Source organism: Eschrichtius robustus, chromosome 7, assembly GCF_028021215.1.
Source record: "Eschrichtius robustus isolate mEscRob2 chromosome 7, mEscRob2.pri, whole genome shotgun sequence".
Classification (NCBI taxonomy): Eukaryota; Metazoa; Chordata; class Mammalia; order Artiodactyla; family Eschrichtiidae; genus Eschrichtius; species Eschrichtius robustus.
The window spans coordinates 114,532,105-114,556,961 of record NC_090830.1 but is presented as its reverse complement, the minus strand read 5'-3'; the positions used below and the strand labels follow the sequence as shown (position 1 = coordinate 114,556,961).

General features: G+C 42.7%; 1 protein-coding gene across 1 annotated transcript in view; it reads right to left on the bottom strand.

Moving 5' to 3' along the window:
* Nucleotides 1-17,518, bottom strand: part of CFAP58 (cilia and flagella associated protein 58) — a 109,483-nt gene extending 91,965 nt beyond the window's left edge. Inside the window, exons 1-8 of the mRNA XM_068547909.1 lie at nucleotides 17,465-17,518; nucleotides 17,175-17,369; nucleotides 11,319-11,600; nucleotides 9,107-9,255; nucleotides 6,467-6,623; nucleotides 5,345-5,539; nucleotides 2,943-3,080; nucleotides 777-936 (exon numbers count right to left, since the gene is read on the bottom strand). Of these exons, the coding sequence (XP_068404010.1) occupies nucleotides 777-936; nucleotides 2,943-3,080; nucleotides 5,345-5,539; nucleotides 6,467-6,623; nucleotides 9,107-9,255; nucleotides 11,319-11,600; nucleotides 17,175-17,369; nucleotides 17,465-17,518 (1,330 nt within the window). The remainder of the gene's footprint in view (nucleotides 1-776; nucleotides 937-2,942; nucleotides 3,081-5,344; nucleotides 5,540-6,466; nucleotides 6,624-9,106; nucleotides 9,256-11,318; nucleotides 11,601-17,174; nucleotides 17,370-17,464) is intronic.
* Nucleotides 17,519-24,857: the final 7,339 nt, after the last annotated feature.

Sequence of the window (24,857 nt, the reverse complement as noted above, 5' to 3'; positions counted from 1 at the left end):
AGTTGGCTAAAACAAGCGTTTGCCATATGGTAAAGTACTAACAGAGGAAAGGAGTTAGAAGCCATTAATTTTTGTCTCACTGATTCTGGGTATACTATTGTCTCAAATACCGCTCATGCGGAATATTCATTTGAATTTATCCCGCATCTTCTGTGAAAAAAGAAGACTGAAGGAAAAGACATGTAGAACCCAGACCTAAGAGTATAGATGCTATTTACTTCATTGACAAATACTGAAAAATACTTTGGGCTCAGTATAACCTGTTGAAGAGTTTTTGTTTTTTTTTTTAATTTTATTTATTTATTTATTTATTTATGGCTGTGTTGGGTCTTCGTTTCTGTGCGAGGGCTCTAATTGCGGCAAGCGGGGGCCACTCTTCATCACGGTGCGCGGGCCTCTCACTATCATGGCCTCTCTTGTTGCGGAGCACAGGCTCCAGACGCGCAGGCTCAGCAATTGTGGCTCACGGGCCTAGTCGCTCCGCGGCAAGTGGGATCTTCCCAGACCAGGGCTCGAACCCGTGTCCCCTGCATTGGCAGGCAGATTCTCAACCACTGCGCCACCAGGGAAGCCCGAAGAGTTTTTTAAGGTAAGAAAGTTCAAGGTATTCAAAATGATGTCTCTTCCATATTATCTACTTACCAGTTTGAATGTTGTTTTACTGAATTCATTTGGCATGGTTTGTGTTTGCATGCATGGAGTTGCCAAATGACATTAGTTACCAATGAAACGCTCATAAACTAATAAAACAAAGCACAAAATGATTCTTGGTTTACCTCTCTCTAATCCCAAGATCTGATTTTTCAGGGTTTCCTTGTGCTGTTCCACTTCTCCCTTTTGACCTTCAACCTGGTGCAATTTCTTATGGATTTGTTCTCTGATTTTGTTGAGCTTCCCAATGTCAAGGCGCATCTGATGGACTTCTTCCTCTTTGGCCTATGATTAGTGAGAGAGGATTAACCAGGGACACTCAGTCAATAAAGAGCCGGTGACTGGATGATGGTAAACTCAGAACCAATAAAAGGACATTGTTCCTATGTCAGTGTAAAGTTGTTCTGTGGGATTAAATCAAAACACACACTGTTTGGTTTTTGAGAGAAATTGAAAAAGTCTATATAAGCCATAATAAAATATATGGCTATATGAGCTAAAAACAATGAAAAGACTGATTAAACCTGATACCTCAAGATACCATGGAATTGTTGAATCAAGCAAGATAAGAATGCTGAGTTGTATCATAAATGTGTGAAATTTGTGTACAAATGCTGTACTGATTAGCAAATTTCATAGACTCACAAAGTGATCTCTCTTGGAGGTTATTAACATGCTATAAAATATTGAGTCTTTTGGATCCACATGTCCACTGTAGTGCAATTACATATGTTAGAAAAGGGGCCGGCCACTGTAGTGCAATTACATACGTTAGAAAAGGGGCCCTCTTTCCTCAGAGTATGTTAGTCAATGACTGTATATATGGACAGGTGGACAGGGTAGCATTAATAAGCAAGTCTACACGATGTCAAAAGGTATCAAAACAGCAATTCCAGCAAAGTAAAGCACCAGATTTTTGTCTATGGATTTCAAGTTTTATGAATTTTTTAAAAATTCATTTTTAAAAAATGTGCCATTCTTAGAAATGACTGGGAAAGCAACTAGTGATTCTTCTGCAAATAAAGAGTAGCAATTATTCCCAGTTCTTGACAATGAAGAGGCTGCACTTAGCTGGGCACGTTATCCTCAGATCACTGCTAGAAGCAGAATCCCACAGGTTTAGGATCTGATAACAAAAATATTCCATCTTTCAAGGTGCCCCATGCATGTCATCAAAGGAGAGAATTATTGGCATAAGCATTTTTCCTTTAATTTCACCTTCGGGGCTAATACATTATTTTGCCTTCAGGAGTCGTTTCATTTCTGCTTTAACTTGGAGCATTCTCATAAACAATGGTTTTGAGTCAAACATTTCTGGGGTGCTTAAATGTTCCTCAGCCTCAGATCCTACCGGGTCCAAATTAGTTCATCTAAGGCCCCTTTCCATTAAAACAATAAGATGTTCTAATTCAGTAGTTATTAATCCAGGCCCCATGGTTAGAAAAATTAATCCAGACCCCATGGTTAGACTTCAGAAAAATCCTGTAAACCTCTAAGACTGCATGCAAAACAAGACACAAGATGTGCAAATAAGTGTGCGTGTGTGCGTGCGTATGTGCACGCACACACATGCTTTCATCAGATTCTCAAAAGGTGTTGTGATGCAAAAACTGTTAAGATTTACTACTCGAATCAATGTATTTTCCTGATTAGTCACTCATTTTATGCCCAGTATTCTAACATAACTAGAGTAGGGCTTGTGGATTTTTCAGAATTGGTGATAAACATAAAGCCGCTCTGCTAAGCATGTAGGCAGACAATATGTATCCAAGTATAAAACGGTTATCCAAACTTAATTTGCAAGCACTCTTCAATCAGGGCAGGGAGAACAGGAGACATACCTTGAAATTTACATTGGACAGAAGTGAAAATCATGATTCTGCAGTCCTAAGAGTAGACATCAAATAGTACCTGTCCACCCCCCACCCCTCCCATTCCATACAAGTAGCGAAATACAATCTCACTTCTTTGCCACTCACATGTGTAAATGATTTCTAGCTCTGGGCAACTGGTTACTTGCAAGGCTCAATTACAGAGGTGAACATCTGAGCTCACTTTGGAAAGTATTTGCATAGTCATATGATTAATAATCAGCTTAGCAATGTTATAAGAATGGAAGTTATCAAACTGCTTCTGGGCATAAAGCAATCACTGTAGGTTTACACCTGCCTCTGAAGGACCAAGGCTAATACAGGTTATCCAACCAAAGGCTCCAATAGCATCAGCCAACTTATATTAATAGGGAATGAAGGAGGGCATGCAAGGGAACAGATATGTCACTTGGTGTTTACTTTGAGCTCCAACGCCTTCTGCTGGTTTTCCTGGGATAGCTGCTCACAAAACAAACTATGTTGTTCGTTCTCTTGCTGAAGTTTAGCATTTCTCATCTGAAACTGCTCCAGCTCCTTTGCAGCTCTCTCATTCAGTATCTGAAAGATGCAGAACGAGCTGGTTAACGCTTTTGAATCTGATTACAGTAGCTGCACCTCCACGCAGGAGGCCACGCAGACCTCCTGGGACAAGCACGGCAACCACACTTTTTTTGTCTTCGCAGAAATTGTTCCTTCTCCCCAGTGAAAGCATGAAGGCACTCAAATATGATGAATGTTAAATGGCTGAGGGAAATGATGCCTTCTAATGAATAACACAGAGAGCATAATTTTTTTTTCTGGGCACCTTGGGAAGTCTTGTTCACAGGTGGTGGATAAATATTTTAATGCCTGTTTGCCATTTGGCAGGCTTCGCATACACAACAATTGCTATAATCATTGCAAATGAGCTAGAGATTCAAACGAGCTTTATCGGCTGTGGGGCTCAGAAGCTACATCTTCAGAAGCAAATCCTGCATTAGCATGCCTACAACATTTTCGTGAACAGAACCATTCACTAACACCAACACAAAACAATTCCCCTTCATCCAACTTAAGTCAAAACCGTGGAGTAGGGACTTCCCTGGTGGCACAGTGGATGGGACTCCGCGCTCCCAATGCAGGGGGCCCGGGTTCGATCCCTGGTCAGGGAACTAGATCCCACATGCATGCTGCAACTAAGAGTTCACATGGCACAACTAAGACCCTGTGCAATTAAATAAATAAATATTTAAAAAATAAAAAAAATTAAAAAAAACAAAACCGTGGAGTAGTAGTGGAATGATTTCTACCTCCCTGACTTCAGTATCAGTTGGATTTTCCCCTTCCCTACCTTGACTATTCAGAGAAGACAAGGTTTTATAAAAACAGAGAATTATATTTTGGGAAGTCATTTCTATTGGGAAAATATTAGGGAGATGGAGGGATATCAAAAAAAAAGAGAGAAGATGGCTTAGAAGACACTTACTCCAATATATAACTTCCCCTCAAGCAAAAGTTAAACACAGAAAGAATCAATCCAACTTCCCATCAATAGGGACTAAATAAAATTTTCCATGGGTCCTGGATGTTGCTAAGCAAAGTACTATAGTTTTAACGTGATAACCAAAAGCCTCTCAAATTTCATGCTCAAAGGAAGCCACATGTTTTTTTCATGGATGTTGCACACTGCATATTATCTATTTGATGTCTGGCTTTATATAAAATTAATAAAGCAACTGACAAATAAATGCGTTCTACTATCTAATTTTTTAAGTAGAAAAATGATGTATGGCTTAAAAATACTGTGGAAACTTCCTAAGAGAACATATTTTCAAGAAATGACTTTTTTCAATTAGATGAAATGGTTCTTCTTTAAGAAATTAGAACAGACTAGCATTTGTGTTACCTTAAACTGTTATTACAGAGGAAATGTTTAAAAAAATTACCATATTTAAAACGCATAAAGACTGTGTGGGTTTCCCAAACTTGAAACTTAAAATTAAACCTGTTAAAAATAAATCATGTTATATTCACAGGCTGGAATGCTTAGAGCAATAAGAGTGAATGGTCTTCTGAGCTCTGTCCAATAGAACTTTCTGCAATGAACTAAATGTTCTCTATGTGCACTGTCCAATACGGTATCTACTAGCCCCATGTGGCTGTGGAGCACCTGAAATGGTGCTGGTGCAACTGAGGGATTGAATTTTTAATTTTATTTAATTTCAAATAATTTAAATGTAAATAGCTGTATGTGGCTAGTGGCTACCATATTGGATAGTGTGGTTCTATAACTATGTGGCAACAACATAAGTGAATCTCAAAAACAGGATGTTAGGAGAAAGATGTTAGACACAAAAGAGTACATCCTGTATAATTTAATTTCTGTAAAGTACAAAAGCAGGCAAAACTAACCTCTGCTTAGAATTCAGAAGAGCGCTGACCTTTGGGGGAGAGAGTGACTGGGAAGGAGCACGAGGAGGCTCCCGGGGTGCTATTTCTCAGGCTAGGTGCGGGTAACCAAGACGTGTTCAAGGGGAGAAAATTCATCAAGCTGTATACTTGTGACTTACACACTTTTCTATGTGTAGGTTACACATCAATAAAAGGATAAAAAGAGATTAAGAGATTAACCTGTTGGAGCACGGCAGGAGGGGGATGGGGGGGGATAGAGCATATCTACCCATAAGAGCCATTCAAAGACCAAACGCAGTATAGTGCTACGCGCTGTGTTACCAACATCCACCAACATCTGCGGTGAAGGGAGTTTGCTGCTTTCCAGAGAACACTCTAAACTCCCCGCTCCTGTTCGGCCAGGCCCCGTGGCGCAGCCCTGCCCAGCCCACCTTCTGCTCCTTCAGCTGCTGCGCCAGCTTCTGAAGCTCCTCCTTGCTCTTCTGCACGTACTGCTGCAGGGCCTTGGTTTCCGTTTGCCTGGTGTCCATGTCCGTCTGCATCTGCTTGAGCTCTTTCTCTAGTTTTTCTTTCTTCCGAGTCTCCCGCAAAGCTTCGTTCTGATGTTGCTGGATTTCTTGTTGGAACTACAGGCACAGAAAGGACGATGGGGGATGGGGTGCGGGCGATGAGCCCCTTAGGATGGGTCTCGACCAGCCGAGCTTCTCCCTTTCTCAGATATTTTCAGGGCAATGACTCTGGAGTAGTATTTCTCCTGTAGGAGAGTCATCTTTGAACTGCAATGTTCAAACTTTTCAAGAATATTCTGTATTGTTTTTCAGAGCCTTGGCACCAAACAGCCACCCTGATGGTGGGAACGAATCCACAGAGAAAGGTATTAAATCCAGTTAAATACGGAAGCCCAGAATTCTAGGGAAGTCAAACATGGAAAGAATTCATCTAATTCTCCATCAACAGAAACTAAATAAAATGTAGCCAGCTACCCTAAATATGAAAGTGTATTTTCCATGAGTCCTGGATATTGCTAAACAAATTACTACAGTTTTATCATGATAGCCAAATTCTATGAAAAGTCCTCCTCCTGTCTCATGATCAAAGGAGTCTCCTGTTTTTCTCTTCAAGCCTGAGCTTGTGTACCATCTATTCGACTTCTGGTTTTACAGAAAAGTATTCAGAATGATTCAGCTAGGTGGCTTCCTTACACAGGAGAAAGGCCAGGGGAAGTGCTTTCACCACCCCCAGGTGCAGGGCGCCCTGGCTGTCACAGGGGACAACTTCTTGGGCCAGAAATGTAAGCAGTGCCCTATCTTCGTAACATCTCAGACAGAGAATGACTCAAGTAAAACTGCTCTTCCAAAAACAAACCAGAGAAACAAGCAAAACAATGGATGCTTCATTTGGTGACGGGGCCCGGGGGCAGGGGGGCCGGGGGAAGGGGGAGGGAGGGTCGTAAATCTAAGAAAGGAACAAGACCCAAAGGGAGCCTGGAGAAGGACAAAACCTCCTTCTGGAAGGTAATGGTCCTTTGTCTTGCTCTCCGTGTCACAGCAGACCTGACTGATGGCCAGCTCTGCCTCTTCCCTGGACCGCTCCATTTCTTGTTGTTGTTCAGTGGTCTGAGCTAAGGCCTCTCGTAATTTCACCACTTCCGACAAGAGTTGGTCTCGCTCCTTTGTCACTTCTTCTTTGAACTTCAGCAAATCTCGGATACTAAAAAGGAAGAACACGGGAGTCAGACTAAATGGCCATCTGCTCGGGGAGCCTCCTTACCATCCTCTGAACTCGTTTTCATGGGAAAGACTTATGGTCAAGGATCAACACTATTCAGGTGTGAAAGAGAAAGATCTTTATGCCCTGACGTGGGAGCTGTTTCTGAGTTTTTAACTGAAAAAGAGGATGTTCCAATAATAATATGCATAATATGACCCCTTTTCTTATTTTTAAGCAATTACAGTCTGTGTGTGTGTGTGTGTGTGTGTGTGTGTGTGTGTGTGTGTACTATAGGCATTTTTATAGAAGTCCAGAAAAATAGGCATCAAATTGATAACTGGTTATCTCTGAGGAGTGACATTTAGGGTGGAAGAGTTGGGGGGCTGATTTCTACTCCTTGCTTTCCACATCCCTGTAGTATTCATTTTGAAAGTAGAAAAACTATGTCTGATAGGACCTGTGCAGCAGAATTCATCTAGAACAAGGCAGCTACTTTAGAGCTGAGAAAGCAGAAAACTTGCATTTGAGACACTTGCAGCTGACAGACATCAAACGACTGTTGGAAACACAGTAATTCGATAATATGTATTGACCAACAACTTTGATATAATTGTTTAATTAAGAACCTTCAAAACCGCAAACTCTTCTCCATAAACAAGACCTTAAATTCTAAGGTTACTGTAAAGACAGACAGCTACACCTAAGCGCACTGCTGAAGACAAAATTCTGAGTTGGATTGTTTCATCAGTTCTCCTCCTCATCATGTTCTGATTTTCATTAAAACTCCTCCTAACCAAATCAGTTCCCTCATGTTGCTCTTCAATAGTTGCTCTGATCGTGTATGACTTCTTTTTTTTTTTTTTTTTTTTTTTTTAATTTTATTTATTTATTTATTTATGGCTGTGTTGGGTCTTCGTTTCTGTGTGAGGGCTTTCTCCAGTTGCGGCAAGTGGGGACCACTCCTCATCGCGGTGCACGGGCCTCTCACTATCGTGGCCTCTCCCGTTGCGGAGCACAGGCTCCAGACGCGCAGGCTCAGCAATTGTGGCTCACGGGCTTAGTCGCTCCGCGGCATGTGGGATCTTCCCAGACCAGGGCTCGAACCCGTGTCCCCTGCATTGGCAGGCAGATTCTCAACCACTGCGCCACCAGGGAAGCCCGTATGACTTCTTTAATAAGAAAAGAGTCCATTATTATGAACACCACATCTTCTGTTTATTTTACCTATTCAACATTCGATAAACGTATCTAGAAAGTATAAGAAACCTAGACAGCAGGTAGATTTAGTTAAGGATGCCTAAGGAAGTGTATGCTCATTCCTGGTTCATTAATTAATGCAAGGTTTTGCATGCCCTACAGAGTGCTAGATTCCTAGAGGGAAGGTAAAGATAGATGTCTTCCCTCAAGGAGTTTACAGCTTAATGGGCAGAGAAGCGCAAATAATTTCAGTACCATGTGATCAGTGCCATACTTGAGGGAGATGTTGGGTCCTAGGGAAACAGGGAACACAAAGACTCTTCTGCCTGGTCACTGGGTCTGAGGCTTGGGAGGAAGTTGGAACAGAGATGCTGACGGTGATAAAGTTAAGATGGTGTTTAAGATAGGTCTTGAAGGATGAATAGTTGTTTACTAAGTGGAGAAGGGAAGAAAAAGGATCCCTGGCATAGAAAACAGTATGTCCAAAGGCATGGAGGCATGAGCAAGCATGGTGCTGCTGGACGTGAGTCTAGCAAGGCTAACTGGGGCAGATCTACGAAGGGCTCTGCAAGACATGTTCAAGACTTTGGGCTTTATCCTTAGGAAATGGGTAGCTGTCGAAGGTGCATATGCTGGAGATGGAAGCATGTAGTTACATGTTTTAGAAGACTAAGTCTGGTATGGAAGATGGTAAAGAGGGGAGATGTCTCCTCAAAGGCAGGGAGAACAGTTAGGAGTCTACCGCCAAATCCAGCAGAGAACGGGGGACCCACTGCTGATAGTGGGGAGGGGAAGAATGAAGTGATGTTTAGAAGACTGAGTCAACAAGACGAGGCTTTAAGGGATGAAGGAGTAACAAGTGTGAAGAGCAACTGTTTTCTGGCCTAGAATCTGAGGTGGTAGGAAGGATAGTGATATGGCTAATCATGGGGCAGGGGGTGTATGGGAGGGGCTGGGAATCTGGGTAGAAAGTCAGCCATTCCACACAAGTTTGAGAGAAATAAACTTAAAATCTTTACTCATTTTAAAACTGTAGCACTGATTTTATAGAGCCAGAAGTTTGGAATTAGAAGTTATGAATTAGAAGTTCTTGGGTGTGGAGAAAGGGAGTATTAAAAAGAAAGAAACGGCAATAGACAGAAAACTATCTCTGGGAACCCAACAAAGTGGAGTCTTGCATTCACAAAGAACATTCAAGACGGTACCGGCAAGCCCCAGGCTGTCTGTTGAAGAAGGTGGCCTCTGCAAAAGCAAGTTCAACATGAATCGAGACGGCTATGACCTACTTGCTATCCTGGTCCATGGAGAGTCCAGACCCTTGCTCGACTAGTTTGGTTAGGTTCACTATTTCCTCTTTTAGGGCAAGAATCGTCTCCTTTGCCTTCTGCTCTTTGTCATAGGCTGAGTCCACCATCTTCCAAGCCTTTTCAATTTCCTAGGTGGGTCATGGGATATCAGTGAGAAAAACCAAACTAGGTCCCAGATGCAAGCTAAATTGAATAAATAGAATAATAAAACAACTACGTTATAGAAGCTATTTATGGGGAAAGAAGATTACACATTATACACTATGTATTAAATGTATATTGACTTACTGCATTGTTCAACATGAGTTAGTCAATACTAAAAGCAGTTTTAAAGAGGGATACTGGCAAAGGATATTTTCTCTTGTGTAGGTAAATGTGGCCACAGGGCTCACATACTGCAGGGGCTGCTATAACTAATGGTATTATTTCTAGTAAAGATGTTAAGATAGGTTTACAAAATCGAAAATGAAAGCTTATGTGCTGTCCAAGTCCGGATATTTTATAGGAAAAAAAAAAAAAAAAAAGCTTTTTCACATAAGGAATTGTCTTGGATCCAAGTCCTAAATTTGAAGCTCTTGATAGATTCCATATTAAAAATATATTTTGCCCTCAGGCCCCAAGTGAGCTCCTGGATGGCAAGGTGAACTTTAGAGCCATCCATAGATATGAGGTCTTGGCTGTCCTAATTGTACACAACAGCCTTGATAATTCCCATTTCCAGAAACCCAAGCCCAGGCCTTCTCATCAAATGCTGGGGATAAACAAAACTATAGGGGAAAAACAAAACTATTCTGAATACAAAGTGGAATATTAACAGAAATACTTAAAAGTGAATTACAGCCATTCGAGTACACGGACGAAGGACAGTAAATGTTGCAACAGCCTTGAGTTTTGCCCTGCCACTTAATTTTCTTGCAAAATTTCATCAAGTGCAATGTGAGTCCTTTTATACAGGTAAGACTCTATATGCTTAAGGTGAAAATATTCTTTTATGTTGACAAGGAATAAAATGAGTGGAAGAAATTATTTAATTAAATAAATTCATGCTATTACATTAGAGAGAGAGAGAGATGATTCTTGGGTAACTGCAGCACATAATTTAGTGATTCCAAACAAAATGTCAGTTTAAGGGGTATGTTTTTCTGTAGCAACCATATATACTATTTTTGGCAAAACAAATGAAGGATATTTAAATGAAATATGATTATATGGAGTCTTGTCCAAAGCAAATTCACCAATTATATTTTAATCAATTCATGACTTCCATTTCCAGCTTTTTAATTTACAATAAAAAGTGGGGTCTTTTCTCATCATAACATGATTTAAAGCCTTCTTATATTGGTATTTTGCAAGGAGAAGAAGAAAATAACAATGGAGAGAAAAAGACACTAAAAATAGTGGTTCCTAAGAAAACAGGTAAGTTACATTTTGCACTAGTCTCGGAACTTCATTAGAATTGGGGTATGTTTAATTGCATGATATCAAGGGAATTATCTAAAAAATTGCAAATTATTTCTCAGCACTAGGGTTTCAATTATAAATTAAAATATCTTAACCTCTTATCACCCTGCAATCTACAAGGAACATTTGTGTTTCACCTTCAAAATAATGCAACACACTTGAGGATGAAAAAATAAAGTGTAAAAAAAAGCCATACTTCCTCAATATCCCTCCCAGACTGAATCCCTGTTCTCGCATTATGAGGAACTGGGACGATCAAGGGAGAAGCAAAGGGGCGATAAGAGGAAAGATCATGAAAACTACCATCTGGAAATTCTCAAGGTAACCTCTCCTAATACATTGGAAAACGTAGAAATATGAAAAGATCTTTTACAAGCTATCATCATAAGATATTTAATTACTTATCTTGGGTCAAACAAGACATACTGATATTCTTAATACTATACTTACTTATGGCCAATTGTTTTTGTGAACACAGTATTTCTTAGAAACCAAGCCAGTAAGGTTCTACCTTATTTTCTGCATTGTGAAATTCACTCAAGCTAATTAAATTCTTTGAAAATTAACATTATTCCCTAGGCTTAATGAATATATAAATCATGTAAATTTTGACTTAATAACTCTTTTACTACCAGCCTAGAGCTGCCAATATAATGAAAGGATGATGTTTTAAGTACAGGATGCATTTATGAAAGCTCGCCATTGGCTCCATTTCTAGAAGATCACTGACCTTCTTCAGGGATGTGATGGTGGTCTGATCATCCTGAGAGAGCTTCAGGGCAGTGGCGACCTTCGCGGAATTAACCACGATCTCCGCATTCAGCTCTCTGCACTTGGCCATCAGACGCTTTTCATTGTCATAAGACTTTTTCATGACAGCATGAAGCTTCTCATATTCAACCCTAAATCTCTCCAAACTTTTGTCTCCTGAAAGTTCACTGAGAACTTCCTGAAAATCCCTTTCTATTTCTTCATACGCAGTTTCCTCCAGCACTAGTTTTTCACTCTTTTCCTGTTCAAAAGGGCAAAGATGGGAATGAAGATTGAAATATTTACCCCATCACTATTCAGGAATGACTGTTATTATTCGTGAATAAAAGACCTTCGTACGAGCAAAATAAAAGCCACTGACAAGCACACAATGTAAGGCTATATGATGGGAAGGCTCCTTGTTCATCCCCTGATACCTGTGTATATGTATACATAGCACTGGGATAGTAATATTTCCTACCACATAGTGTTAAGGATTAGATTAAATGGGATAATTCACGTTAAACACTTAGCCAAGTGCCCGCAAACAGAAGGTACTCAATAAATTTCGAGAGCTATTATGATTATTCCAAGCCTGCTTCTCACTGCCCCCAGGACTGCAGAGGGAAGCCACAATATGTTGAGGTCAGACATAATATAGATACCATGAAACTACACTTACGGTGGAACCCATCCAGAATATGGAATATTCTCTTTAAAAATATTCCATCATTTTTACCCCTTAAAAAATTAGCCTAGTTCATCTCCACAGGAATTTTGAAATGTCCCCTGGGCAATGGTCATGGGCCTTCTCCACATTTGCTTTCCATGATTAGCTGGGCAGCAAATTATTTAAAATGTAAGCCCAGACATACAGATGTAATTCAAGCAAGCCTGACTACGACTTAGATGATAACCCAGGACTATATGGTTATATATGAATTCTTATTTCCCTAATGTTATGGGTTGAATTGTGTCACCTAGAAAGATATGTTGAAGTCCTAACCCCCAGTAACTGTGAATGTGACCTTATTTGGAAATAGAGTCATTACATATACAATTAGTTAAGGTCTGGAGTAGGGTGGGTCCTAATACCATATGATTGGTGTCTTTATAAAAAGGGGGAAAATTTGTAACTATGTGGTGTGATGGATGTTAACTAAACTTATTGTGGTAATCGCTTCAAAATGTATACATATATGGAACTCCCCTGGCGGTCCAGTGGTTAAGACTCCGAGCTCCCAATGCAGGGGGCACAGGTTCGATCCCTGGTCGGGGAATTAAGATCCCACATGCCACGCAGCCAAAAAAAAAAAAAAAGAAAAAGAAAAAAGAAATGTATACATATATCAAATCATTACGTCGTACACCTAAAACTAATACAATGTTACATGTCAATTATAACTCAATTAAGAAAGGAAAGGGCATGGCATTTGGATACAAACACACCCTACCCCCCCCACACGAGAACTCCATGTGACCAGTGAAGGCAGAGATTAGGCTGGTACAGCCGCAAGCCAAGGAAAGCTAAGGGTTGCTGGCTACCACCAAAAGCTAGGAAGAAGCAAGGAAAGATTTTACTCAGTCTCAGACCATGGCTCTGCGGACACCTTGATTTCAGACTTCAAGGCCTCCAGAACTGTGAAATAATAAATTTCTGCTGTTAAGCCATCCAGTTTGTGGCACTATGTTACAGATGCCCTACTTCTTACTACATACAGCACGATAATAATAAAAAAAGAATGAGTATGGTTAATATATTTACTCAGAAAATACTGATTGAACATCTGCTGTATGTAAGTTGGAATGACGGAGGCTGGAGGAGATATCAAAGTAAGGACTACACAGCCTTCCCATAGGAAATATATACCTGAAGAGCTGATGCGGTATGTGGGCAGAAAATGGAAGTATAGAATTTGATACCTGCCATAAAATGGATTCAGAGTTCTACAAGAACCTATAGGAAGATGGAATTACTCCCAGCAGCAAGAATTAAAGCAAATTTCATAAAGGAAGTGGCATTTGAGCAGGCACAAAAGGGAGACTGGAGTTTTCACAGGTAGATGTGAAGAGAAAGGGCATTCCTGGCCCATGGCAAAGCTTGATCAAAGGCTCAGGGACAAGCAGGTATCTAGGATTTGAGATTGGTTAAGAAGCTCAAGTTAGCTTAAAGTACAAGAAATACGACAGGGAGAAGGAAGGAGACTAGACAGGGAGTTAGGGACAGACTGGAGGCCTCGAATGGCATTCTAGGGAATACAGAGTGAATTATTCTGGAAGCCACAGGTAATCACTTAGCCTTTTGAGCAAAGAACTGATAAGGTTTGAAAGGTCTTATTTATGTTTGCGACATTATGCTTTGATATTCTACACTAAAAAGGACTTTACCATAAAAACTCTATTGCTAACACTGTTGGTGGGCATGTAAATTGATACAGCCACTATGGAGAACAGTATGGAGGTTCCTTAAAAAAACTAAAAATAGAGCTACCATATGATCCAGCAATTCCACTCCTGGGCATATATCCGAAGAAAACCAGAATTTGAAAAGATACATGCACCCCAGTGTTCACTGCAGCACTAATTACAACAGCCAGGACATGCTTCTGCAACCTAAATGTCCATCAACAGAGGAATGGATAAACAAGAAGTGGTACATATATACAATGGAATACTACTCAGCCATAAAAAAGAATGAAATAATGCCATTTGCAACAACATGGAGGTACCTGGAGATTATCATACTGAGTTAAGTCAGACAGAGAAAGACAAATATCATATGATAGCACCTACATGTGGAATCCAAAAAATGATACAAATAAACCTATTTACAAAACATAAATAGAGCCACAGATGTAGAAAACAAACTTATGGTTACCAGGGGGGAAAGAGGGTGGGGAGGGATAAAGTGGGAGATTAGGATTGACATATACACACTACTATATATAAAATAGATAGCTAATAAGGACCTACTGTATAGCACAGGGAACTCTACTCAATACTCTGTAATGACCTATATGGGAAAAGAATCTAAAAAGAGTGGATATATGTATATGTATAACTGACTCACTTTGCTGTACACCCAAAACTAACACAACATTGTAAATCAACTATACTCCAATAAAAATTAATTAAAACAAACAAAAACAAAAATCAAAAAAAAAACTCCACTGCTAATCAAAGAAATTAACTGAGACAATCTCTAATCCCAATAATAAAGTAAAATTCAAACTCACCCTGAAGATTTTGGGTAAGTAGTCTAGTTTACCTTCTGCTTTGACAAGCCTGCCTTGCCCAACGTGGAGAAAGTCTACATATTCTTGCTGTTCAAAAACACTTGTACTGGGGCTTCCCTGGTGGCGCAGTGGTTAAGAATCCACCTGCCAATGCAGGGGACACAGGTTCAATCCCTGGTCCGGGAAGATCCCACATGCCGCGGAACAACTGAGCCCGTGTACCACAACAACTGAGCCTGCGTTCTAGAGCCCACGAGCCACAAGTACTGAGCCCATGTGCTGCAGCTACTGAAGCCCATGTGCCTAGAGCCCATGCTCCGCAACAAGAGAAGCCACGGCAATAAGAAGCCCGTGGACCACAACGAAGAGTAGTTCACGCTCGCCACAACTAGAGAAAGCCCGCGTGCAGCAACGAAGACCCAATGCAGCCAAAATAAATAAATACAATAAATTTATTTTAAAAAAAAACACTTGTACTCTTGATTACACTTCTAAATATGATATGCAAACAAAACAGAGTCCACATCTTAAAACAGATGTGGAGTCACAAGCATATCTATATAACATTTTGTATAACAGCATTAGTACTAACGTTAAACTCAACAGAGGTTTTCTTCCTGACTAAAAAGCAGATTATCGCAAAGATCACAATATAGCGATTCCACAAAGGAGGAAAAATCATATTAAGGAATGGTGCTGCTGCTCTGTACTTTTCCCTTGTTGATGCTAAACATGAACACACACAAACATTTATCACAGCAATATTCTAGGTTCCATCCCTGTAAATGGTATTAATGTCATCACTTGATCACTAGCCTAATGATTTGTTCACAGGAAAGGTTTTCCCTGTACACTTGGCACTTAGCACAGGAATGGAAAAATGTCAAAGAAAGAAAAGTTTTAAAGAAACTTTTATGAACAGAAGAGATTTGTTTATGTTGCCATTTTAAAATATACCGCTATTAAAAGCAAAGCAAAAATAATCTCTTAGCTGTGACCAGTAACCAGCTGGGATCTACACTGCTATAGCATATAATGCTATCTAATTCAGAAGCATGATTTCAACAGGAGTTGATCAGAAAGGAACTGTGATGCTCCCTCATACAACACCTACCTACTGAGTGTTTACGATTAGCCAGGCGATGTTCTAGGTGCTGGGAGTACCAATTAGTGAGGAGAAGGAAAAGGAAAAAGGAAAAGAGAGCTGCAGTGAAAAATGAGGCCAGCGTGGAAACGCCAACTTACGAAAGCAGAGGTGAGGAAAACTTGGCTGAGGTCAATTGAAAATAAAAATAAAAGAAATGAAGGAACGACAGGAGATTGTGAAAGGGAAGAGAGACTGGGAAATAATTAGTTTATAGTATTTGTATCTGGGGCTTACATAGGGAAAATGAAGAAGAATGAAATAAACCAAGATGACTAGTGGGGGAGAAAAGGAGAAAATACTCAAAAGGAAATAATGGAAAAATTAAACTAGGAGCAGGAGGAGGAAATGGGAAGAAAAGAGATATGAATGAGTGTGGGTACCGGAAATAAGAAATGTGGCCAAGCAGGATGGATGTAAGAGAGAGATGACAGTGATGGAGTCTGGAGAGGGAGGAAGATGGAGAGTATGAGAGGGATTGTATGATAAGGAAAGGAGAGAGTTGTTGACCACAGGAAGATGGAGTTTGCAAGGGGGGGACTAGATGTGGAGGAGATGGAATGATGAGGGGATGTGAATGGTGTAGAGGAGACCAGAGAAGGAACTGGAACAGGGGTGGGGGCATGATGGTGGTGACCGAAGCTGGGACCAGGGCTGGCTTCATGGGTGTGTGAACTGTTCAGTTGCACGGGGCTCCTTGCTCAGAAGTGCCCTGCCCTTGGTTTAATGCTCTGCTGAAATTCTTAATAATTTGCTTAACAAGAGGCTCTGCATTTTCATCTTTCCTTGAGCCCCACAAACTGTGTAGCTGATCCTGTCTGGGACTGACCATGTGAAGGATAATATGGGGAAGGGCTCTGATGGGGTGATAAAGGATTTGCATTAGGGCCATAATGGATGAAGACGGTGACTGGCAAGTGATGGCAGGGACCTGAGGTTGTGCAGGTTATAAATGAGGGTGCTAATGGACAGGCAAGGGGTCACTAAAGGGTTGCAGAAATAACCTCTCATCGGTGAGACTCAAGTTGGGGTGTGCTACAAAGTGGGGAAGTGAATGCAGGGCTTAAGATAGTAAAACAGTGGTCAGTGACAACACAGGGCAGTGGCGATGGGCTGAAAAGCTTAATGAAGATGTGTCATAGCAGGTGATCAGATGATAGGGAATCGTGGTATGACAGGTGGTCAAGGGTCAGTGAACAGCAGTGACACTGGGTATTTATGAAGCCTTCTTCCAGGGCCTCCCAGTCAGCCAGACATCAATATTTCTGTGTGTATCTCTCTTGTGGTATCACCTTATGGCTCAAAATCTAGGGGTGGGGGCCTGTCATGTGTGAGTGTGGAAAGCTATGCATTTCCTACGGCACTTAGCACCGCGCCAGTTTAATAGGGTGGTGTGGGGGGCGGGGGGGTCCACCCAATGGAAGGAGGGACAAGAGATAATGGAGCCAGAGCCAACAGGAAAGGGGGAGGGGGATGCGGCTGCGGCTGGGGACAGGATGTTGACTGGGGGAATATTCGGAATCATTGGATGTGACAAGGGATAGCAGAAGAGAGACGACGGGGAGGGGTCGAACGAGACGCGACAGAAAGAGGGGCGCTGACTTCTGACCTCGGCCATCCTGACGCGCTCTGCGGGTCGCCTCAGAGGCCGCTGTGGAGAACGCGCAAGCTGGGCCGGAGTCTGAGGAAGGGGCTGTGCACCGCCCCCAGCGTCTAAAACGGCGCCAAGTTATTTCTATCCCGTGCAGGGGGCGGAAACCCGCCGCTCGGCGCGTCCTCCGGTCTCCGAGCAACCGCCATGCCCTCTGGAGGCACTAGCGAATGTTCGAAAGGGGTGGAGCCTCCGAGGCCGGCGCCTGGGCGGTGTTCCTCAGAGTCGCACGCAAATATCCCGTAAAGGGCGGGACCAGGGAGATGAGGGGCGGTGCCTCTGGGCCGCTGGGAGGAGTCCCAGGGCGTGCGCAGAAGTTAGCAACACCCGAGAAAGGAGATGCAAGGCACGACCCGGAAGCAGATAACGGGGAACCAAGGACTGACGCTTAGAAGGAGATGTGGATCAGAGGGTTCTGGATGAAGGAAAGACCGGCAGCCTCCCTCTGCCCTCTGTCACAAAGTGACTCGGTCACGGGAACAAGAAATAATCCCAATTCGAGTCGATTCCAACCCTTACGACGCAGCTACTGTGTGCAGGACACGGGGAAAACTAAGGTAGAGAAAACACAGACCCTGCCCCCAAAGGGTTCAGTCACTAGTGGTGAGGAAAATAGGGTGCAGAGGTCGAGGTACCCTGGAAAAACGTATGTGGAGCCACATCATGAAAATCTGCCTGTATCTGGGGGTCATGTCTAAAGACCCTTTCTCTTCCCTTTCCTTCTCCCTCTCTCTCTTTCTCCCTCTCCCTCCTCCTTCACCCCGTTTAGACTTCAGGTGCAGAGTTGGAGTAATTAAACTCTTTAAAGACGCCTCTCTTGTATTCTTTTTTCTCATTTTCCTCACCCCTACTCCCATGCCTCATCCTCAGCCCCCATAGGAATTCATGCTACTGTGCTTGGATATATATTTTTGAAAAATGTATAGCATTTTCCATAAGTGCATTTTTTAAAATTGTAATAATGGTTATTGGACTTTAGGGATCATCTTGTTTTCTACTGTTTTCACTCAACATTCTTTTTAAGGCTCTACCCCTGTTTCAGTTGTAATCCCAGTTTATTGCTAATTATTGCTGCATAGCTTTCCATGTTGGACATCCACACCTTTTACTTCCAGCCTCCAAGTGCTGGACACCAAGGCTGACTCCACCTCTCCAATACCACAAACAATGCAGCCACGGTCATCCTTGGCAGTGGTCCTTCATGGACCTGTGTACAAACTCCTCTGAAATATATGCCTATGAGTGAAATTGTTAAAACCATAGGGGATGCACAGGGCCATCAAATTCAACTTGTCCTGCACAATGACATCCAGCCAGAGGGCCAGTGGGGGCAGAAAGACAGACCCCACCCCCTTGCCCATGTCATGTGCCCTGCTGGAGGAAGACATGTCCTTTCGTTCCCACAAAAGCTTTGTTTCTTAGTCAAGCCATGAACCTACAGGCTGTGACTATCCAGAGGGTATGCATTCTTCAAATTCATACTGTGGTGGACAGTATTTTCCCATGGCATAAAGTTACCTAGTAGCCTGGTGGAAGCCCTGGGTACTTGACTTCACCAAGTACTGCTAGATGGCACCCCAGAACTGCTGCACTACACCACACTCCAGCATGTAGTATAAGGGTTTCTGTCCCCCACTCCCATCCTTGCCAGCATGTGGTAGTTTATGTATTCATAAACAGTCATGTAGTGTTTACTAAGTGCCAGATACTATTCTCAGTGCCTTACAAATACTGACTCATCTGATTAGCCAGTTTTTACATTTCTGTCAATATCATGGAAGTCGTGTCAACACATTTTTGTTTTAATTTGCGTTTCTCTGACTATGAGTGAAATTGAGCATTTCTTCATACATTCATAAGACACTTGGGGTCCCCTTCTGTGAATTGTCTATTTATAGCCTTTGTCTATTTCTCTATTGCTCTTTTTCTTTTTGGTTTGCAAAAGGTCTTTGTAAAGTCGAGATATTAATCTGCTTTCAAAGACTGGACACATTGCTTGTGATGTCCTTTGTAGAACAATAATCTTTAATTTTATAGCCCTTCATCTTTTTATGCTTTTTTAGTATAATTTAATAAGTTCCTCTCAACCCCAAGGTCATAAAGGTATTCTCTATCATTTTCTTCTGTTAGCTTAATAATTGTACATTTTCACATTTGGTTCTGTAATCCTTCTGGAGTTCACCTTTGTATGTGGTGTGAGATAAGGATCCAATTTTATTTTTCTCAATGGAGTGAGCCCATTTTTCAACATCTTTGTTCCCAAATATAGATGGATCTGTTCTGAGCTCTCTGGTTTAGTCCTGTGCCAGTTCCACAGGGTTTTATTACTTTGGTTTTGTAGCCAGTCATCATGGTTAAAGGGCAGAACTCTCATCCCTGCGCTGCCAAAATTGCATTGGCTATTCATAAATCTTTATTATCCCATATAATTTTCAGGATGTTTTTCAAGTTCCTCATGAGAAATATTAATTGGAAGTTCATTGAATTTATGAATTAATTTGGGGAAAGTTAACATTTGTACAATATCTCATTCATGAACAGAGACTGTATATCTGGTGGACAAACAGAACAAAAATATGACTGAGGCATAATGTGCAGGAAAATGGTGAAAGAGAGGGCAGATGAAGCTGGAGAAGCAGGTTGAACCAAACTTTAAGCCAAGCTAATAGAAACGAGCTGAAGATGGAGCAGGAAACACGACTCAGGCTGCTTTGTGTGTTTACAGAAAATTTGAGTATACACTGGGACCAGCTTGTGGGACCACCATGATCCAGAGAGACTCCATAACACTCCTGAAGGTACATGGCCATAAAGAAAGACCTAGAAGGCCCTGGCCACGCATATCTTCTACTGGTGTCAATTGTGGGGCTATGTGTCTCCCCATTTCCTAAGGGACGTTTCACAAGCAGATGACTGCCAGGGTGACAGCAATTCAGTCCAGAAAACACTTTAGCAGGCACAAGGTTGGCCACAGGAACCACAAAGGTGACTAAGGCAGAGTCACTCCCCTTTGCATTCACAATCTGGCTTTGGGGAAAAGAGAGAAAGGAAAATCTACAAGTAATTCTAACATGATGTGATAGTATCATTTACAACAGGCCCTCTTGACAGCAAGCACTATGGGTGGCTCAGGGAATCTAGACTCTGATTCCTGAGAGTATTACTTATGATGTGGGGACAGACAGACGGAACATGGGAAATCAGGGAACCACTGGAGGAAGAAAGGAACGTGACATGTTCGACTCACAGGAAAGAGATGCATGTGGACATCAACAAGGCTGGATGAGTGAATGAGAGGATGGGCGCCTGGACAAATTAGTTTATGCTGATGTAAGAAAATGCCTCATTTCCAGTTTTCCAGATTATGGAAGAAGACTACTCATCACCCTGCTCCCCTTTGTTGTTGTAATAAAAAGGAGCACTAGGTGGCATCATACTACCAAAAGTCCTCACCTTCTAGAGCCTTTGGGAGAAACTCTCTCCAGATTGGGTCAGCCCTTATTTCGACAAATAATAGTGCTTCTATCAATCTCATTTCTCATGACACCCACTTAATTTATTTACTGAGCACCTACTATATGCCCAGTCCTCTCCTGCACGCTGTGGAGACTATAAAGGATTTGAAACCGATCGGGGCCCTGTGGGGCTCCCGGGCACCGAGGCCTTTTTGTCCCCCATTTCTAGTAGGCAAGACTCTAGCCTCCATGACCTTCCCTGAGTTCCAAAGGGCAGATTTGAACAGTTGCTAATCAAGGGAGGAGCACCCAAGAAACCACCTGAGGCAAGGTTAAAGGGACCAAAAAAGCTCATCAAGATTAGGAGACCCGACCACCTGAGACCCTGCACACACCCTAATCTTGTCAGCAACCCCACCCTTGGGAAGTATTGTCATAAAACTCCTCATCAAATCCTCCTGGGTTGGGACATATAGTTTTTCTAGGCAGGAACCCACTGTGTCTCCCCTTGCCTGGCAAAGTAATCTAGCTATCCTTTTCTACTTCACCCAAAACTCTGTCTCCAAGATTTGATCCTGCACTGGTGGTACAGAGAAGCTGAGCTTTTGGCATCAGAGTCAAAAGGCTCTCCCCACTAAAGGATCATAAAGAGAAGCAAAACATACTTGCCTCCCCTCCTCCACACACAAAAAAATTTTAAACAGTCCAAGGCAGGATGCCTGAGCACTGAAATGAGGATGTCAAAACATAATATCTTGTGTAATCTGGCCCCGTTAGCCTTCTGGTGCCTTCTCCCACCACTCACTCCTTGCTTCTTCAATGGCTTCTTTCAATTCCTTGTATATGTCATGTTCTTCCCTGCTGCTTGGCATTCACAAAGGCTGATCTCTCTGTCTGGAATACTCGACCCTCCCTCTTCACCTGACTAACTTCCATCCATCCATCCTTCAGATCTCGCTTCCTCAGGGGACCTTCCTGACCTGCCCCCAACACCAGACTACCTTTTCAAGTACAACGAATTCTGCTTCTTGGATCATCCCACATGGTAATTAATTATGTATTCATGGAAATGGTTGTTTCCTATCTGTCCTTGTTGTCGAACCCAAGTTTGTGTGCCCAATGCACAGTGAAGCCAAACAAACTGAAACGTCGGAGTTTGGAGTAGAGAAAGGTTTATTGCAAGGGTCCAGCAAGGAGAACCGCCAGCTCATGCTGAAAAAGCCAGAACGGGGTGGGGGGATGGGGGGGTGGGGGGGTAGGGAGGAAAAGTATAGGCAAAATTTGGGGCGTGGGCTACAGGGTGTGATCGTCTACTGATTGGTTGGTGGTGAGGTAACAAAGGTGGTGTTCCTGGAATCTCAGTCATCAGCCTTCAGGTTCCAACCAGTCTGGGTTCCTCCTGCTTATGTTCAGCCAGAAGTTACCATCCTCCACCCGGGTGGAGGCCCTAGTTCATATAGAAGAACTCAGAGATACATTGTTATGTACATCCTTTGTTGGGATATACATTATTGTTTCTTCTTTGTTTCTGCATTCCCTCCATTCCCTAATTAGTAACTGTTTGAATCTGCCCTTTGGAACTCAGGAAAGCTCTAGGAGGCTGAAGCCTTTTTCCTACAAATAAGGAACGGGAGGGGGCTTCCCTGGTGGAGCAGTGGTTGAGAATCTGCCTGCTAATGCAGGGGACACGGGTTCGAGCCCTGGTCTGGGAAGATCCCACATGCCGCGGAGCAACTGGGCCCGTGAGCCACAGCTACTGAGCCTGCGCGTCTGGACCCTGTGCTCCGCAACAAGAGAGGCCGCGATAGTGAGAGGCCCGCGCACCGCGATGAAGAGTGGTCCCCACTTGCCGCAACTAGAGAAAGCCCTCGCACAGAAACGAAGACCCAACACAGCCATAAATTAATTAATTAATTAATTAAAAAAAAAAAAAGAAACGGGAGGCAGGAAAGGCTTTTGTACCCATGAGGGCCCCACAGGGTCCTGCTCAGTTTCATCTTTTCTACCAGGCTGCCAAACAACAAGAGAACAAGGATCACTTTTTCTCTAGTTCAGCCCTGTCTCCACTGGTGTTACAGGCTGAACTGGGTCCTCCTAAAATTCTTATGTTAGGGTCTTACTGAGCCCTAACCCTCAGCACCTCAGAATGTGACTGTATTTGGAAATAAGGCCTTTAAAGAGGGGAATAAATACAAATGAGGCCGTTAGGTTGGGCCCTAATCCAAATCTGACTCCTGTTCTTATAAGAAAAGGAAATTTGGACACACAAAGAGATACCAGAGATGTGGGCACACAGACGAAAGACACAGTGAGAAGAAGGCCATCTGCAAGCCAAGCGGAGGGGAGAAACCAAACCCTCCGACACCTTGCTCTGGGATGTCCAGCCTCCAGAGCTGTAAGCAAATAAAGGTCTGTTTTTTAAGCCACTCAGTCTATGGTTCTTTATTATGGCAGCCCCAGCAAACTAATACAAACGGCCATCACTCCTCTACAGTACATAACTATTAAGTGAGTGACTACTGAACGAGTTCTGAAATAAGGAAGACCTGTGAAGGATAGTATTAGAAGGGAAAGGTACATGGTAGACGAGGGTCTTGAACTTGACCTTAAATGATACATATGAGTTAGATACATGGAAGAAAAGAGAAGGAATCTCAAGTGTGGGAAATAGCACTGGGCAGATACCAAGGCAAGAATGCAAAAATCCTGCTACAGGGAGGGTGGGGTCCCTATCAGGGACCAGTGGACACTAGTGTTGATATGAGGGTCTGGGTGAATGGTGGAGCCTTTGGAAGAATGACAGAGAAGTAGCTACAAACTCAAGGACCAGGGAGAGCCAAGGACGCAGCCATTCGTTCTGCCAGATAACTTAAATATATGATCATGATCTGTAATACATATGCAAAGCTCCTGGTTTAAGCCTGGATATAAGTGCCTCTTTTTTAGCTTCCTTAGGACTTATAAGCTATGTGCTGTGACTCAGTAATAAAAACAGCATTTTCGGGGGCTTCCCTGGTGGCGCAGTGGTTGAGAATCTGCTTGCCAATGCAGGGGACATGGGTTCGAACCCTGGTCTGGGAAGATCCCACATGCCGCGGAGCAACTGGGCCCGTGAGCCACAACTACTGAGCCTGCGCGTCTGGAGCCTGTGCTCCGCAACAAGAGAGGCCGCGATAGTGAGAGGCCCCGCTCACCGCGATGAAGAGTGGCCCCCGCTTGCCACAACTAGAGAAAGCCCTCGCCCAGAAACGAAGACCCAACACAGCCAAAAATAAAAAATAAATAAATAAATAAATAAATAAATAAACAAAAAAACCCCGGCATTTTCTGTACACAGTGTTCACCTCTTCAACAGCATCCAGTGAGGCTGTGAAGTGAAACTCCAGAAAAGCAGAAACGCTGACATGCGGCTCTGCATGGAAATTCCAGCCTGCAATGCAAAACAACTGTGCCCTAAAAGAAACCTACTCCTCTAATGGATCAGAGAGGTTCTAGAAGCAATCTGGGGGGAGTCGAGTAAATGAACAAGAAGGGGAATCCACAGGCTCAGGAGAGGAAGGGAGGGCTGGGGGAGGGGCTCCCTTGGTTGCTGATGCCTCTTCACATCCTGGTTGCAGTCCCTGAGCGGGTCCAGTAACACCTGCTCTCTTGGGTTCTGCCAGATACTTTGCATCCTCCTAACAAATTCACCGTATTTGTTTAAGCAGCGAGTTTGCACTCTTTATCCCCCCAACGCCCACCCCGCAAAAAAAAAAAAAAAAACCCAAAGACAAAATAGGACAAACACAGGTCCTGTTTGCATAGGCATTATGATATCACTGGATTTAGTATCCATGAAATTTAAACACTGCATTTGGGACCCCAAAACAACATGGGAAAAACTGCTCCAGTCAACATAGCTAACACTTCTCCTCCGGGCTGCTGGGAAGATTAAAAGCCCACGTGTTGCAGAAAATTGTTATCATTTATCAGCCGACCCCATGCTCACCTTAAATGACAGAACAGAGACCCAGCTGCCTAGTGCTCTCCAAAA